Source organism: Diabrotica virgifera, chromosome 4 (assembly GCF_917563875.1).
Source record: "Diabrotica virgifera virgifera chromosome 4, PGI_DIABVI_V3a".
NCBI lineage: Eukaryota > Metazoa > Arthropoda > Insecta > Coleoptera > Chrysomelidae > Diabrotica > Diabrotica virgifera.
Window position 1 is genome coordinate 56,039,828 of NC_065446.1, and position 18,933 is coordinate 56,058,760.

The 18,933-nt window shown below is 32.4% G+C and overlaps 2 protein-coding genes across 2 annotated transcripts in view; one reads left to right on the plus strand and one right to left on the minus strand.

Annotated features, from left to right (window-relative positions):
* LOC126883521 (uncharacterized) overlaps nucleotides 1-18,933 on the plus strand; it is a 225,323-nt gene that overhangs the window by 101,553 nt on the left and 104,837 nt on the right. The window lies entirely within an intron of this gene.
* LOC114331818 (uncharacterized) overlaps nucleotides 1-18,933 on the minus strand; it is a 41,994-nt gene that overhangs the window by 22,309 nt on the left and 752 nt on the right. Inside the window, exons 2-3 of the mRNA XM_028281488.2 lie at nucleotides 13,773-14,309; nucleotides 3,459-5,234 (exon numbers count right to left, since the gene is read on the minus strand). Of these exons, the coding sequence (XP_028137289.1) occupies nucleotides 3,459-5,234; nucleotides 13,773-14,309 (2,313 nt within the window). The remainder of the gene's footprint in view (nucleotides 1-3,458; nucleotides 5,235-13,772; nucleotides 14,310-18,933) is intronic.

Sequence of the window (18,933 nt, forward strand, 5' to 3'; positions counted from 1 at the left end):
AAGGATGAAAAGAATACGTCGAACAGTTTTAAAATACTGTGCAAAAATATTTTTTTAATTTTTAAATAAAACACCCTGTAACTCAATAAGGAGCCATATTTTATTTAAGTGATTTTGATTAAATCTTAATATTTTGAGGTCTAGAATCTACGACACAGATATTGGACATTCGTAATGAAACAACCTGTATAAGCAAAACTATGTTTTTTACTATAAGAAAAAAAAGGAGAAAAAACGACAAAAAAAATTGTTAATTAGTGAAAAATTCCCAGGAACCCAAATATCGAAACGGCATTTCAAAACGTTTAATCCCTGTGACGTTATTAAAAAAACAAATTATAAACAAATTAGAACAATTAATGCCATTTTAGAGGGGAGTTAAATTGAAAATTGAATTTATCGATACATTTATCAAAAACATACATAAAAATAAAAGTAATGAGATCTTAAGCAGATTTATATTCTTTTGGCAACAACCGCGTTTTTGCAATTTATAATATAGTAACATTTAATAAACAAATTAAATTTCTCATAAATTATTAAATATTTTTTAACCAATTTTTTTACTTAATACAGGTAACATAGCGCAACTATTAAAGACAATAATTTATAGTGCCTATTTAAAACGCAAAAAAAAAATTTTCAAATTTGATTTTTAAATTTTATATATAATTATTTAAATAAATAGGGGGTCAAGTTGAATTTAATAAGTTTTAGGTGAAAGATTTATCCTTCAACTTTGCAAAAAAAATCCCAAAGGCCTTCATTAAAATGTAAATTACCTCAACAGTTGAAAAAGAAAATATTGTGCAAAAATGACCCCTTTTTAATTATTTAAACAATGATCCCCTTATATGATTTGGATACTTTTTTGAAAATATCTTTTGTATTCCACTAAACTTTGATATAAAATTTGTTCCAACCTGTACGGAATTACATTTCAATTTTTTTTTTTTTATTTTATTAGGCTATAAAACGTTGTGAATACTGTAGATACCTGGGAATAAATTTTAACAAAGAAGGAACGGATGATGCAGAGATAAACTGTAGAATAAATAAAGCTAGAAAATTAATTAAATCTCTGAATGGAATATTATGGAGTACTGAAATAGGAAAACAAAGAAAACTGAGAATAAATGCACAATGATAAAAAGCACACTGCTGAACGGATCTGAAACATGGCGTCTTAAATAATATCAAGTAAGGAAAATAGAAGCCACAGAAATGGATGCATTAAGAAGAGCAGCTAGAAAAACGAAACTTGATAGGGTTCGAAACAACACAATAAAGGAAGAAATGGGTCTAAAAGAAACTGTGACCGACTGCATAGAGAGAAAACAAGAATGTCAGAAGAAAGGCTACAGAAAAAAATAGCAAAAGGGATACCACTGGAACCCAGGAAACGAGGAAGACCGAAGAAATCGTGGATGGAAGTAGTTAGAAGATCAATGAGCGAACAAGGATTGAGAGAAGAAGATTGTAATGATAGGACGCGGTGGCAATTGTGCTTTGGACAACGTCGTAGGACGTTCTAACCCGAATCTATAATACAGGGTGTTTCATAGGGAAACGGAAATACTTTAATGGTGAATAGAGGTCACCGAGCCGGTTTTAGATATACTACATTTTTGCCCTACTAACTGTTATAACCGAGTTACAGGGTGTTTTATCGATTTTGCCCATTTCTTTCCTAAACCATACCTTTAGAACCACCCTGTATATTTTTTTTGATATTTGGTACACATATGTCTCAGTCAAAACCCAAACGACTGACATACTAACCATAAGACAAATCCAGGTCCGGATTAACAAAAAATTATAAAGTAATTGTGACCTTAAAACAACACCCTGTATATTCAAATTTTGAAAATCTGTTTGCATATTTGAAAAGTGCACAAAAAAATAAGTTTAATGGTTCGCTTCAATTTTTCGGCCAGACAATTTTTTGACTTTAATTTTGAAATTGCATAATATTGAATTTTTTAATAACTCTGACATTAAAAAGCGCAGATATTTACTCGCGCAGATTAAAACTTTTAGTTATAAATTATTAAAGTTAATGAATAAATACTCATTTTAAAAATAATCAATACTTATTTACCACATTGGAACGACCCAATTACTAATGACAAGAAACATCCAGGTCCGGATTAACAAAAAAATATAAAGTAATTGTGACCTTGAAACAACACTCTGTATATTAAAATTTTGAAAATTTGTTTGCGTATTTTAATTATGACAATTTTGAAATCATAATGATTAATTCTGTTAAGGTCACAAGAAGCTGCCAGAAAAATACAGAACAATCCCAATGTAATTACAAAGTCGATTCGAAATCTTTTCAAACGAGCAAGGAAATGCATCGAACAAAATAGCGGACATTTTGAGCAACTGTTATAGTTCAAATATTTTTAATTTATGTTAAATTGTTGAATTGTATAAACGAATTTTTTTATTAGATACAGCTGTTTTTTTTTAATTCTTTACTAAATCATTAAAATATCCCAATTCTCGCAATTCTAATTTTTAATGATGTGCATACAGCTACAAATCCAGCGAATCTATGAAGCCAGCGTAGTAAATAAGTATTAAGTATTTTTAAAATAAGTATTGATTCATTAACATTAAATTATTAAGTTAATAATACCTGGTTTTTAATCTCAGAGTTCTTTAAAATTTCAATATAATTTCAATATTGATGTAATTAAATCAACGGCGGAAAAATTAAAATGAACCTTTAGCCTTTAATCACAGTTTTTATGCTCTTTTAAAATGCGCAGACAAATTTTCAAAATTTAAATATATATAAGTTGGTTCTAGGTCACAATTACTTTATATTTTTTTGTTAATCCGGACCTGGATTTTTCTTGTCATTAGTAATTGGGTCGTTACAACGTGGTAAATAAGTATTAATTATTTTTAAAATGAGTATTTATTCATTAACTTTAATAATTTATAACTAAAAGTTAATAATACCTACTTTTTAATGTAAGAGTTCTTAAAAAGTTCAATATAATTTCAAAATTAAAGTCATAAAATTATCTGACCGAAAAATTTAAGCAAACCATTAAACTTACTTTTTTTTGCTCTTTTCAAATATGCAAACAGATTTTCAAAATTTGAATATACAGGGTGTTGTTTTAAGGTCACAATTACTTTATAATTTTTTGTTAGTCCGGACCTGGATTTTTCTTATGGTTAATATGTCGATCGTTTGGGTTTTAAATGAGACATAAAATATGTGTACCAAATATCAAAAAAAATACAGGGTGGTTCTAAAGTTATGGCTTAGGAAAGAAATGGGCAAAATCGATAAAACACCCTGTAACTCGGTTATAAAAGCCGGTAGGGCAAAAAATGTAGTATATCTAGAACCGGATCGGTGACCTCTATTCACCGTTAAAGTATTTCCGTTTCCCAATGAAACACTCTGTATATGAAAAATAAAATGCACTTACCAATTTTACTTTCCAATCTAGTCGCTTCACTGCCAGAACTATCCACACTATCAATAGAAACATCTAGCTGCTTTTCCTTTCTAGGTCGTTTCCTCTGAGTTTTTTTCTTATCTTCGTCACCATTATTTAAAGATCTCAAATCGTCTATTAAATCAGCTACACTACCGTCGTGGGGTAATACAGATAATTCTCTTAACAATTCTTCTTTCTGCATCTTTAACTGCTTTAACAACTGCTTCAATTTAGTTCTTCTAGTATGCGGGTCTTGCTGTGTGAACGATTGGAGAATGTCTCTAGTCTCTTGTGCGGAAAACAATTGCGGTTCCTCATGATGTGCATTCAAATTTGCTACATTTATGGAGTCAACTGAATCAACAAGCGAACTTTCCCCTCGTTCCTCAGTTTGATGTTTCTTTGGAAGTGTCACAATTGCAGGTTTAAGACCCGGAAATAACTTATTATAAGCATTCTCCAAACTATTCTGTTTTGCTTTTTCTCTTTCTTTCAGTCGTTCATCTGACATATGATATTCAGGTTTATCATTATAAATTTCATTTATTCTTTCCTTCTTCTGTAACAGCGGTAACACCTTAACCATTTCTTCGTATTCTCTTTGAAGCTTTTCCTTTTCTAAAGCTTGCTTGCCTCTAATATGTGCTTCTCTCTGCCTTCTTCTCTGTGTTTCTTGCCAATGCTCCTCCATATCTGGATCAGGTATAACTTCTAAACTTTCCACAGGAATCTTTTCTACAAATGAGGCTGAAGGAATGGTCCGTTCATATCCAAACCTATTAGGATGATCATACATTTGAACTAAATGTTGTTTACTACCACCAGGTTTTACCAATTTATTAAATTCTTCAGTAGTAAGTCGTGACGTTGATATGTTCCCAACATTTTCAAAATCTTCTAGCGTTTTTGAAGGAGCTTTGGCAGGAAACTTTTTTGAAGGAATTACTTTAGTAACGGATGATTTTGGTTTGGCACATTTTTTAGGAGTTTTTGGTGCAACACTTGGCTGTTTATCCACGCCTCCGGTTTTTAATTTGATATATGGTTTTGAAGGAATCTCATTAATATTGCTTTTACTGGTGTCTGGATGCTTTCTACTATCTACATCAGTTTTATTTGGCAGGAATTGTTGTTGCAGTTGTTCAGGAATAAATTCAGTTGTAGGTGGCGCTTTCGCCCTATCATCTTCTGATTCTTTACACCTTCCATGGAAAACCTCATCTTTATAAATCGAATGAACTTGATTGCGGCTTTCGATATTTCTATTTGCACAGTGGCAGATACAGTTTATACAACATTTTCTATCTTGTAAAAAATCTCGTACCACGGTACCACTTGGTATGTCAGGAACTTGACTTATTCTAGGACTGGAACGTACTTGAGCATGTGGTGCAAATTCTCTACCTCTTATTCTATCTGATATTCTAGTGTCGGCATAACTAAGTCCTTGTGAACCCTGAGGAGCATATTGTTTATTAGTTAGTGGCTCTTTCTGTGAAACGAATTGAGATATGGAAGGAGGAGGCGCTGTAACAGACGATGAAGGTACAAAAGATGGAGATGCTCTATGTGAATACTCATATTGATTTTTATCCGATGAAATAGTTGTGAACTGTGTATTGCCTGGACCAGGGGTAGCAACTGATGTTTTATTTAAATATGCAGATTTTGAGCTATCTAAATATGGTTGCTGCTTACGAGTACGAGGTATTGCATGAACATCTCTTGTTGAATTGTTAGTAGCTAAAAATGGATTTAGCAAATCTGAAACACAAGAACAAAAGTAATTTAATTATTAATATTTCAGTTCGAATATCGGAACTATCTTTTTTTTTCGCAAACTGTTTTTATTCAAAAATGAATAACCATTTTCAATTTCGTTGCAACACGAAACTACAGCCGCATGATATTCCAGTTCAATCAGAGAATGCAGCAAGCACCTCTACCGGTTTCGAAACTTATTAGTCTCTCATCAGGAGGCACATATGCTGCTCTCGCTGACCCAACCAGGACAAACCCCGGCGTGCAGTTACGGATTGCAACGAACGAAATGGCAGGGATGCCCTAGGCCCTAGCGGCAACTGCTAGCAAAAGACTAAGTTTTCAATCTAATAGCAGATAAAATAATACTAAAAATATTACTCTACATCCCATCAGATTGAAAACAATGGGAACCATCTTAGGTTACACCTCCAAGCCTTCTAAAATTTGCAAGCCATAACAGATGCTGAGACTAAAGAAGATGAGGGAATTTTACAATTTATTCACGTTCCATCTGCTCAGCGCGGTAAAGTTCCAACGAGAATGGTTGAGGTGCTTGATGCACCTCAACCGGTCGAAACCGGTAGAGGTGTTTGCTGCACTCTCTGACTGAACTAGAATATAATGCGGCTGTAGTTTCGTGTTGCAACGAAATTGAAAATTGGTATTCATTTTTTATTTACATGTTTACTCTGATTGGAGTACGAAGGGAACCATTCTCGTTGGAACTTTACCGCGCTGAGCAGATGGGACGTGAATTATAAATTGTAAAATTCCCTCATCTTCTTAGTTTTAGCATCCGTTAGGGCTTGCAAATTTTAGAAGCCTCGGAGGTGTAACCAGAGAAGGTTCTCGTTGTTTTCAATCTGGTGGGATGTAGAGTAATATTTTTAGTATTATTTTACGTGCTATTAGATTGAAAACTTAGTCTTTTGTTTTCATTCAATTAATATATTCTGTTTTAACACGTCATCACACGAACCCTCGGCAATTTGCGGAAGTTCCAAAAAGTCTCAAGATACGTCACATCATTTATCCCGTCATATTAAAGGAAAAAAATAGAACAACAATATCAATTCTAATTCGGAATACTAAAACATTTTTGAAATTAGAATTTACACAATTTAATAATATTTGGTTAATTTTAAGTCGCTTTAGTATTAGTCTATGAGCTGGGAGCGGATTTTGTGCGTGATAAGTAATATGGAAAAACTATACGGGGATATGTTGAATTAGTTGCGTACATGACTTTCCTCAACGGCCGGAAATCATAGTGGGTGACGAGGGTAGTTATAAGGGGGTCAAAGTCGCGGTTTTTATCAATTTTTTTGTGAGGCTTATGATCGAGATAGTGCAAGAAAAAAAAAGGAATAAGTAAGTCATGACGTAACTAAGTAAAATCTCTAGGAGCGGAATGCTGCTTGGCCAACAAAGGGGTGGGGGTAGGGGTGAATATAAACAATATAAAGGGTGTTTTGTGCTTGGCTTCCCACTTTTGACACTTGGCAGACATTCGTGGCCTAAGATGGTTGCTTAAGGTTTCGTTTAGGGTTTCACCATGTTCCCAGAGGTATCTTATAACATCGGCGTTAAGCCTTCTTAATTTCAACACACTATAATGTAGACTGAACATTAGACATTAATTACAACCATTGTTTGGCTCTGGGGCTATTTAGCAAGTATTTGAGTAAGTAATCATATCATAACCACAATTTTTCAACATTCAAAATTTCAACCATCTTTTCAATTTTAATAGCGGGATTACTTATTCTATTTTAGGTTCACTGATGATGGACTGAAAGGTCCGAAAACGTTCGTTCTGAACACATTTTAGACAATCCATTAGGATTTTTTTAGAATTTTTTAATATACCTATTACATAGAAATTGTTTTACTTCGGTGTTAGAGGTTATATCAACATTTCCTAAGCTGTCTGACTATAGGGTATAAAATACCGACGCCAAGTTTTGAGGCATTGTAGTTTTGTATTGCGATGGCTGCGGATGTTTAATAATTAGTCTTTTAACTTCAGTTTTGTGGCGAGAACTCACATTTTGCATTAAGCCTCATTTTTGTTCAATAAGATACGGGTGAATGCTCGAATAAATCAATTTTTTTAATAAAAGGCAGATATTGAACACATTTATTTATTACATCTTGCTTACAGTTGAGTCCAGAGTTCTTTACCCATGCGTCATTAATACCTGGCGAGATAAACCACATACTTTTTATCTAGCATCATTGTCTTTCATGCATGAAACTAACGACAAACCAGATACCGCATGCTATTAAATAAAGACACAAGTCATGTTATTTTTATAAACGCTCTAGCACATTGAAAAGAGATAGGTACAAAAGATACACGTTTTCAGATTTTAAGCACAATTTGTGACGTTTCTGATTTGCTTACTTGTCACTGTCAGTTTGTTGGATTTTTGCTGTTTTTTTATCACGTTTTTGCATTTAGAAGTTATTTATATTAAACCAACAGTTGTTTTCCCCACTAATTTTATACTGGAGTATGAAATTTTATGGTAAGTATATTTAATTTTGCCATTAATTTACATACAAAGTTAACCTCATTCACAGTTGTTAAGGAATGGTTTTGTTTAAATTTCCGTAAAAGTGAAATAAATAACAAAAAAAATATTATATTTTGAAATATTTATATATTATAACAAATATTTAATACCATTAACGATATTAAAAGAATTTATTAAGCCGGCTCAATGTACCTGTAATTCTGCACCAAAATTTTAAATTTTATTTATTTTATAACGTCAAATTTTATAATATAATCCGTGATCGGAACAGTAGCCACTTTCTGTCACTTGCTGTTGCGTGGAATAGCTTTCCGACTTATTTCGTATGCTTTAAATGATGACGCACGGGTATAGAATCATGGACTCAAGGAGAATTTGGCGGAATGTCGTAGGTATTTACTTAAAAATGATTTAAATAATATACATTAGACAAAGGACAAACAGCTTAAAATAATTATTGGGGGCTACATTATGGGCAATTTCAGAAAATAGAATGACAATTCAAAAACTTTATCTATTGCCGAAGGGACATTAATAGATTTAACTATTTCTTTTTAAACATATATTCAAAACAATGTAGATACATTAAAAACGACAATGGATAGATCTAAAGATTCAGGAGATAGAAACGAAAAATACAACAGAAATTCAAAAAAATTAAGTAATAAAATAAAAGATAACATTAGAAAATTCAAAGGTAAACTAAAATGAATAAAAAACAAACAAGGAAAAATTATAGAGGAAGAGAAAGAATATAAAGAAATATGGGCAAATCACTTTAAAGAATTACTAATTGAACCAGTTATAAATGATGAAATAGAAGAAGAGGACGAAGAAGAAATTATCATATAGGAACCATTATTAGAAGAAGTAAAAGACATTATAATGAAGGGGAATAATGGAAAGGCACCTGGAAAGGACGGAATAAATCTAGAACAAATAAAATACAGAGGGGACATATTGCATGAAGAAATACATCAATTGATTAAGAAAATATGGAAAGAGGAGACAATGCCGAACGAGTGGGAAATTGGACAGATTATAACGATCCATAAAAAAGGAGACCAGCATGAGTGTAAGAACTACAGAGGTATTACACTATTAAACGTTGCCTAACATCAACATGAAATAGAAATATTATTTATAGACTTTGAACAAGCTTTTGACTCAATAAAGAGAAAGGAAATAACGAAAGCCCTAAAATATAAAGGCGTAAGTAAAAAACTAAGAACCTAATAAAAATGTCAATGAACAAATTAAAAGTCAGTATTCTAACATAAAATGGGAAAGAGAAGATTTCGAAATTAATAAAGGAGTGAGACTAGGTGACTCACTGTCAACAACACTATTGAACCTGGATGTAGATTTTGTGTTAAGAAAGGTCCACAAGGGAAACCTAAGAGCATCAGGTTACCAACTAATCGCCTATGCAGATGATATAACGATAGTAACAAAAACAAGAAAAATCATGAAAAAATTATTAATGGAGACTGAAGAAGAAGAAGGAAAGAAGATGGGACTAAGAATTAATGAAAAGAATACAAAACTATGAGACTCGGAAAAGCAGAACAAAACAGAGAGATAAGGATAGGAAATAAAAAATTCGAGGAAGTACAAAAATATTTAATATATTATATTAATGTATAAAATATTATTTATACATTATTTATATATTATACATTACTATTTTGTATTTTGACAACGACGTCCGAAGTGGAAGTCGAAACGTCAATAAAATCATTTTTCAAGTTAAATTGTGGCCTATGTCCCAGTTAGAATAATAAATTACTAAATGCCACAAAGAAATAGCTTCAGAACAATATGAAGTACAAAAACTTAAACACCAGGGCCTCGATTTTTGACCCTTCGCTTCGTTATCGAACGTATTCGCTTCGTATCTGTTTAGTATATGCAGCGAATACATTAGATAACGAAGCGAAGGATCAAAAATCGAGGCCCTGGGCGTTATGATAAACAACAAAGGGAAAATAAAAACGGAGATCGGAGAAAGAATAACTGCGACAAACCGGGTATACCAAACAAATAGAAAACTACTAAAGGGTAAAATATTGACCAAACAAACAAAAATGAATGTATTATTGTGTTTCAATTTATCAATCAAAGATAGAATAAAAATTTTAATTTTTTTAATATAACGCGGGCACATAAATTTGATACACCCTGTATATTGATTTGTAAATATTTATTAGAAGTTAGCTTTCAACGCAAAATGGTTTCTCCTTAATGAATTTTTCCATGAAGAATATTAAAAACATTTTTGTAAATAAAAGTGAAGTGAAAGTTATTTAGGATTAGTATTTTAAACCGATTGTTCATTACGGGAAAGATAGAAGCCATAGGTAATTAGTTCTTAGAAAATGAAGGTAAAGAAAGTTTGGAATTTTAAATATGTTTGTTTAATGACAGAAATATTTAGATAGGAAAAGTCATTAGTTTTGAGTAGAAGTATTGTTTGAAAGAATGACTGGGTTTTCGAATGAAAAAAAGAATGGGGAGAGAGAAATGTTTCTGATTGGCTTGGAAATTTGGAATGGGGAAGTTTTGTTTGAATGTTGAGACAGTTTGGAAAAGAAAAGATTATTGTGTTACGGGCATTCGAGAAGAGCAGTCAAAAGTTTTCGTGAGTAGTTCAGAAGCAAGTACTAGTGGTTGTTTTTGATAGTGAGAGTAGCTGAAAGTGGAACGAGAGACAAATCAAATCGAGAAGAAATACCTCTTTGATTCTGTAAAGTCCAAGAGAGTAAGTTACAAGAATTATCGTTATTAAAATTATTTGTGACACCAAGTAAAAAAGATACTTGGGTCTCAGGAGATTATTGTTGAGAGAAAGAGAGAAGAGAGTTTTGGAGTTTATTCAACGAGTACTGGCAAAAAGAGGCCTGGCTTGTGTTTTGGAGAAATAGTTGCTGGTATCCTGCTGGATTGTTTGCTGAGAACGGAGAGGGCTTTGATTGGGAGCCTAACATAATCAACAAGGAGGAGCTGTTTGGGTCAAGAGCAGACATCATTGTGTGTGAATCAAAAAGGTCAGTCAATAACCTATGTGATAGATTTTCTTTATAATCAGAAGTTAATTTTTTTTACGTAAAAGCATATGCATTTAAGATTCCAACATTTCAAAAATTTAATAGGAAGTATAAGTAATTTGCGAATACCAAATTTGTTTATTTAGCTTGTTTTATTAATGGTATCAAGAACAAAGCGATAAATATTTGTTTAAATTAGATTAATTTATCTCACAATAAAACACTGAAAAACGTTTGTTTTTCTATACTTCCACAAAATTTATTACAACTATGTTATTACTACAGCTGTTTCGGCAAAGTACCTTTCTCAAGTGATATATTTTACAATGTGTTTGCCTTTTTAAGTCTTTAACTGAAGAGGTTGAGGAGTGGGGAGCTGTTTGTCTCGAGTTGGTCATTCAGAATTATATCTGTATTTTTCAATTTATTAATTGCCATTGATTCTAAAAGTGATAGCTTAAGGCCTTTATTTTGAATATGTAGAATTTGAAACTCTTCATTGAAAGAATGATTATGATCTAGAAGGTGAAGTGCGTATGTAGAAGTGTCTGTTTTTCTATTGTTGAAAGCCCTTTTGTGTTCTGCTATCCGTTTGTCAAAAGTTCTGCCAGTTTGACCGATGTAAGTTTTCGGACAGTCACCACAAGTTAGTTTGTACACACCACTCTGTAGTTGCTTTCTCTTTCGGCTTTTATTGTTTTTAATATGTTTGCTTAAGTTATTGTTAGTTCTGAAAGCTGGTGTTATTCCTTTCTTTTTTATGTATCTGGCTATTTTTGTTGATATTTTGCCAGTATATGTGAGAGAGCAGAAGGTACTGGGTTCTTTCTGTGGTGGTGGATACACTAATTTCAAGGCTTTCTTATGGAGTTTTTGGTTTAAAATGTTGTTAACTGTTTGTTCGTTATAGCCATTGTTTACTGCTATTTGTCTAATGATATTTAGTTCTGTCTCGAAGTTATTTTTTGTCATAGGAATTTCTGTCAGTCTATGTATCATCTCCGTATATCATAAACCTACCCATACTGACACAATTCATCATCCCATCCTACACAACACAAATTAGCAGCCTACCATAGCATGATACATAGACTGACAGAAATTCCTATGACAAAAAATAACTTCGAGACAGAACTAAATATCATTAGACAAATAGCAGTAAACAATGGCTATAACGAACAAACAGTTAACAACATTTTAAACCAAAAACTCCATAAGAAAGCCTTGAAATTAGTGTATCCACCACCACAGAAAGAACCCAGTACCTTCTGCTCTCTCACATATACTGGCAAAATAACAACAAAAATAGCCAGATACATAAAAAAGAAAGGAATAACACCAGCTTTCAGAACTAACAACAACTTAAGCAAACATATTAAAAACAATAAAAGCCGAAAGAGAAAGCAACTACAGAGTGGTGTATACAAACTAACTTGTGGTGACTGTCCGAAAACTTACATTGGTCAAACTGGCAGAACTTTTGACAAACGGATAGCAGAACACAAAAGGGCTTTCAACAATAGAAAAACAGACACTTCTACATACGCACTTCACCTTCTAGATCATAATCATTATTTCAATGAAGAGTTTCAAATTCTACATATTCAAAATATATATATATATATATATATATATATATATATATATATATATATATATATATATATAATAGCCTTAAGCTATCACTTTTAGAATCAATGGAAATTAATAAATTGAAAAATACAGATATAATTCTGAATGACCAACTCGAGACAAACAGCTCCCCACTCCTCAACCTCTTCAGTTAAAGACTTAAAAAGGCAAACACATTGTAAAATATATCACTTGAGAAAGGCACTTTGCCGAAACAGCTGTAGTAATAACATAGTTGTAATAAATTTTGTGGAAGTATAGAAAAACAAACGTTTTTCAGTGTTTTATTGTGAGATAAAATGAACTTCCATCAAGTAACGGTCGAATCCATCAATTAGATTAATTTATATGGTAAAAGTTTCTTTTGGACAGTTATGCCCACAGAATTTAATTGATAAATTTACAGAACATTGCTTTTGACAATAAAGGTAATTGAATGTTTTATTTATGATTTTTCTATTTATTTCCTTTTCCTATTTTATCCCGATGAGGATCAACTAAGAGATACTGAAACCACGAGAGAAGATAAGTATAACATAAGATAATTTAGACACTTTTTTATATTACAAAAAGGCACCCTGAGATTCTTTCTTAATTTTTATGTATGATTTGCGTTAATTAAATAATTGATCAAGTAAATAATAATTAATATAAAAGTAATAGAAAGCAGATCATAACAGTATATAAAACAATAATAAAACCAATAACAATGCATGCAGCAGAAACGGGTCAAAAAAAAGAAGAAGAGAAATTAAGGATAAATGAACGAAAGATAATAAGAACAATACTGGGTCCAGTGAGAATCGAAATCAACAGTATAGAAGGAAAATGAATAAAGAAATTTTAGAAGAATTAAATGGAGAAGATATAGCAAAGAAAATAAAAGTACAAAGAACAAATGGCTGGATTATAAATATATGGAGACAAGGACCAGAATCAGTATCAAAAGCTAAGATATTAAGGCAACCACGACGAAAAAAGAGACGTGTTCGAGTTCGACCCAGATCAAATTGGTGAACTGAAGTAGAAGAGGACCTAACAGGGGCAGGAATTGCATAATGGAAAGAGAAGGCAATAGACTGGAAGAAATGGAGACATATTAGTGAACAAATACAATGACCATGGGGACTGATCCACCCCGTAAAATGATCTAGAAAGCGAAAGTGGCGAAATCAATTTTTATATTTTATAAGCCATACCTATACTATAACCGTAAGCTACTGCTAATAGTCTTATTTTTTTTTCTTTGTAAAAACGCTTTTTTCTCTTCACTAAAAAATTTTCCAAGAACTAAGATAAATAAAAAATCAATGACTTACCACTATAACCATTTTTCCTAGTAGTATCATCTATAATTTCTGAACTAGATTGATCGTCTTTATCACAGGAACAACTAGATGATGGTTCTTCGTCATTTTCGTTTATATCAGATAAAGAATGATGACTTCCTTGAGAATCTAAACTGGAATCAGGAATAACTATATTCAGGTCTTCACTTGTCTCATCATCTTCGTTTTTATTCGATCTTATTTTACGGGAAGGTTTTTGTGTTGCATAGTTAGTTAACATGGCAGCTCTTGTGTTTTCTATTTCACGTACTAGTTTTTTGCGATCTGTAATCGCCGTCTTTTTATAGTCTGCCTCATGTTTCTGTGATTGTAATTTACAAGTGGCTTTGTGGCCTCGTTTAGATGCCAATTCTTGCTCAATAAACTTTTGCTCCTCTAGAAGATCTTCTTTATCGCCTATATCTTGAGCTTCTTTATGGCCTAAACCTATTTCTTTTAGAGCTTTCTTGTACTGAGTTTGCAATTCCAACAATTTTCTATTTTGAGAGTTCTTCAATTTTTGTTTACCTAAAATTTTAGTTGTGTTAACCTCTTGTGAACCAGCGTATCACATATGACAATTCTATGTAGGTATAAATGATTTTAAGTTGAATAAATCAAAATTGATTAAGTTTAACCATTGTAACATATTTAATAAATATATATTTATTAAAATTCTATTTTGCTATCACCATCCATGAAAAGTGTGGGGAACCAATACATTCAATATGTGTGATGTAGGTTATGAATTAATAACAGGTGCAGTTCTGTAAATAATTTTGCAGATAAAAGTGGATAAAACTTAATATAAGGTGAACTGTTTTGATTTTCATTATTTCTTGTACTGAATGACCACTCATAGACCATTGTATGCTTTTCATAAAACATTTCAAAAGACATAAGATTGTATCAAATATGTTACAAGGGATCTTATCAATGTCAATGTGGATGTAACTTTTTAAGATGAGTTATTTACATCTACAGTAGGATAAATGAAAAAATACCCATGAACGAACATATAAAACACACTGTATTTTCCTGTCACCGTTTCACACAAAAAATTGGCCAGCGCAAGTACATGTAATAATAATTGTTACATGTACTTGCACTGGACAATTTTCTTTGTGACACGGTGACAGGAAAATACAGTGTGTTGTATATGTTCGTTCATGGGTATTCTTTCATTTTTCCGACTGTACCACTACTTGACAATATTGATAGTTGTAGATGAGAGTCTAGAGTCTAGATGATAGTTGTTATAATGACCCATATTTCTCAGAAGACAGTAAAGGACAGGAAAGCTCTAGTGATGACAGGAATGATATTTTATTTATTAATCGCAACAGGCCTTGTAGGCCTAGGGCTAAAATGTTTACATTTCTTATTACATAAATAATAAATAACTTTATATAACTTACATAACTTATAAATTTTATTTAATTACACTTCAGTGCAAGAACTGTATATCCGGCAGCCCTGTAATTTGTTGGAGCCGGTAGTTTATTAAAAGTGAGCAGGAAAACTTTTTAATTGCTTTTGAATTAATTGATAATTGCAAGTACGCATATGTGATGCACTACGCACTGACTTTCGTAAACTGTTTACTTGAAAACTGCTTTTATTAGAAAAGCGTAAGTAGGTATATAACAAAGTTTTTATATGCTCCTAGTTAAGCAACTAGAATGAAAGTGTCTTAGGGGCAGGCCCGGCCCTAGGGATTTTGCCGCCCTGCCGCGCCGCCCCCTCCCCCTTTGGTAGACCCATGACTCACCACCTTCCTTCAGCGATCGCCAACTTAAATCACAATTGTATTTTTATTGATGTGTGCTTTGTGCTAAATTATTTAATATGCCATTTCCACTGTATTTGAACGATACACGCTTAAAAATACATATGTTTGCAATGTTTTCATGAAATTTTACTACATTACTATTATTATATTAAAATATGCTTTAATATTCAAAATCTCGCTATGCATATAACACTTACTTTTTTAAGTAAGTACTACTCTTTTTATCTTGACACGACAAAGTCAAGTCTTTAATAATTCTCAAAGATCCAGGGACTCCGCTATTTCGTGTTCAATAGAGATTGTCGCTAGTGCACTCAAATGTTCCTGGGGACATAGTTGATCTTAAGTAATGTTTTATTAATTTTAGCTTTGAAAAGCTTCCCTCTCTAGAGGCCACTGCCACTGGTAGGGTTACAAAAATCCTCAAAGCAACACTAACGTTGGGTACGAAATCAAAATCATACTCTCTAATCATTTTTAGTGTCTCTAGAGGTGTACCTTCTCTTGGGCGTCACAATCTTGGAAAGTACTTTAAGTGCATCTTTTATATCAGCATAATTTAGATCTTTTGACTCATCAAAAGTTAAAGCATAACATAGCTTGAAACATTTACCTGATAAATCACTAGCAGTCATATGCTTATTTTGGTTTATGTCGTACAAAAACTCAAAAATTTTCCATGGCTCTAAATTTGCTGAAATCTATCACAAATAGAAGTCAACATAAATATATATCGTGTCTCTGGATCTAGGTCCACATTTTCATCTTCAGTCTCATAGCCGAATTGTCTTTTCACTTTCCTCTTTCTTGATGGAACTCTTTTGCATCTGTCAAATAGTCCTGGAATTTTAAATCACTTCTGAGAGACTTAAAATGGATTTCTGTTTTTTCTAATAAACTCACAGCTTGATACACTCAACTTAATATCAACACTCTGCAGTGATTTGCTGACTACGTTGATGTGAAGTAAAATATCATGCCATACCTATTACCACAGAACCACATTTTCCAAACAGCTTGCCTCATGAGCAACTATTTCATCGTTGGCTTTATTGACAGTGATTTCTACAAGAGCATAGATTTCTTCAAGGTAGATTTCTTCATTTCGGTATCTGATCGGAGTAATTGAATCAATTCTCATCTAGTTCCCACCTACACATAATTTCGGACAAAGGTTTCAATGTTATGCTAGAAATATGATTTTTTAGTATAGCCCAACGATGAATAGATGGTGAAAAAAAGTTGTAAATTTTTGTGACTAAGGAAAAGAAAGAAACTGCAAACTGTGAGGCTATACTAGCATCGTTCATGACTTAGTTGAGTGAATGGCTAGAACATGGAATAAAAAGTTCTTCCCTTGTTTGCCCCATTATCATACTCTTGTCCTCTCATATCGTCCAAAGATATTCTCAGTTTCAGTTCATTCAATTTTGGTAAAATAACTTCTGTCAGCTTAGCAATAAACTTCAGCTAGATTTTTCAAATTATTATATCCATTTTCAGTAAATTTACTTGTAAGTGAATTCAGTGAATTTAATTTAGTTCTGGTCCCACTATTCTTATGCGATGAAGAAGGCGGTGTTGTCGATTTCCCGTCGAATAAACCTTGCAATAATTGTTATTGTTTCACTTAATAATTTTGGTTTTTACAGTTGCATTTTTGATGCTCTTGTTCATAATATTCATTTTTTATAATATTAAAAACATAATTTATTATTTCTTCATTTTCAAAAATTGGCTGTCCTCTTAAAATTGCCGCTCCTAAATTCGCAGCCCTGGGCGGCCGCCCAGTTCGCCCACCCCTGGGGCCGGGCCTGCTTAGGGGAGTTAGGGAGAAAATTTGAATTTGAAAAATTGACCAGTGCAGAAGATACAATCCAGCAGGAGGATGGCAGGTGTTCTGATGACATGGGGTTTTAATTTAGTTAGATAGAAAAATATAATATTACTGTTTAATATATTGATGAAGGTATTGTAAAAAAGACAACTTTCTACAGTAATTTTACATCTTACCTGCCTGCAACTATTAACTATACTATTTGGGTAGTAGATTAATACAGTGGAACCCCGATAAGTCGGCCCCCGATAACCCGGAAGTCCGGCTAACCCGGACCGATTTTTATCAGACAAACATTACAACAATAAAAATGTATGTCCTTTATGCTGGATTTTCCAATTTCTTTTCAACATCTTAAAATATTTTCTTTTATCTTTCCTTATAAACATATTGTTCCAATACTATAATATCTTATATTTTTCAGGCTAATTTTATTTATCATAATAAACTTTCTTCGTAAAAATTTGTCGCTTTAGCGAATTCCTATGTAGTTCATTCGTTTCAATTTTCAATGTCAAACACATTATACAATGAGAGATAATGCGTATTTGTGTAATTTGATACATAATATACCTTAGTAAAAATGTGTTATCGAAACCAACAGGCATTAGGTCTGGATCCCGCGTATGAAAAAAAAGTTGATTAATAGCAAGCTGAAAATTTGTTAATAGCTTAAGGGTGTCTAGTCGGATAAACTTTGATATATGGAAACACTTAAACAGGAGCAGTTTTAATTGTGGAACAGGTTAAAAATTTGGAACAGTCAGACCACGAAAACGGCACATTTATTTTGTCCGACAGAATAGACTTAAACTCTCCAAACAGAGATTAAACTCTCATGCAAAAATCAGACTGCTATTTATCACCTGTCATAATTCCTATCATTTGACATATTCTACATGTTCCACTCATTAAAACGCCCATTTGGTGATAAATAGCAGTCTGATTTTTGCATGACAGTTTAATCTCTGTTCAGAGAGTTTAAGTCTATTCTGTCGGACAAAATAAATGTACCGTTTTCGTGGTCTGACCGTTCCAAATTTTTAACCTGTTCCACAATTAAAACTTCCCCTGTTCCAGTGTTCCCATATATCAAAGTTTGTCCGACTAGACACCCTTAAGCTATTAACAAATTTTCAGCTTGCTATTAATCAACTTTTTTTTTCATACGCTGGATCCAGACCTACATCTGTAGTATCCTTTATTTACTTGTTTAGAAAAAACTATTAAAAAATTATTTTTCAAACAATGGTCTTAGTCTTCACTCTTATTAAATAACATAAGTTCGTTCTCGTTGCGAGACCGTATTGTGTGTAGTAAAGTCGCATTGTTCGTTCCGTTCTGTAATCGTTCGTAAATATATTCAGATTTTGTGTTTCCGTGATTTTTTGTCTACGTAATGGCAATAAAACTTAAAATGTTGTTTTTGTTTCAAAATGATAACAAAAGAGTTTGGACAATCGGTGCAAAGATAAGAAAGCTAAAAATGAGACTCTCGACGACGCTTTGTATGTGTGGAACGC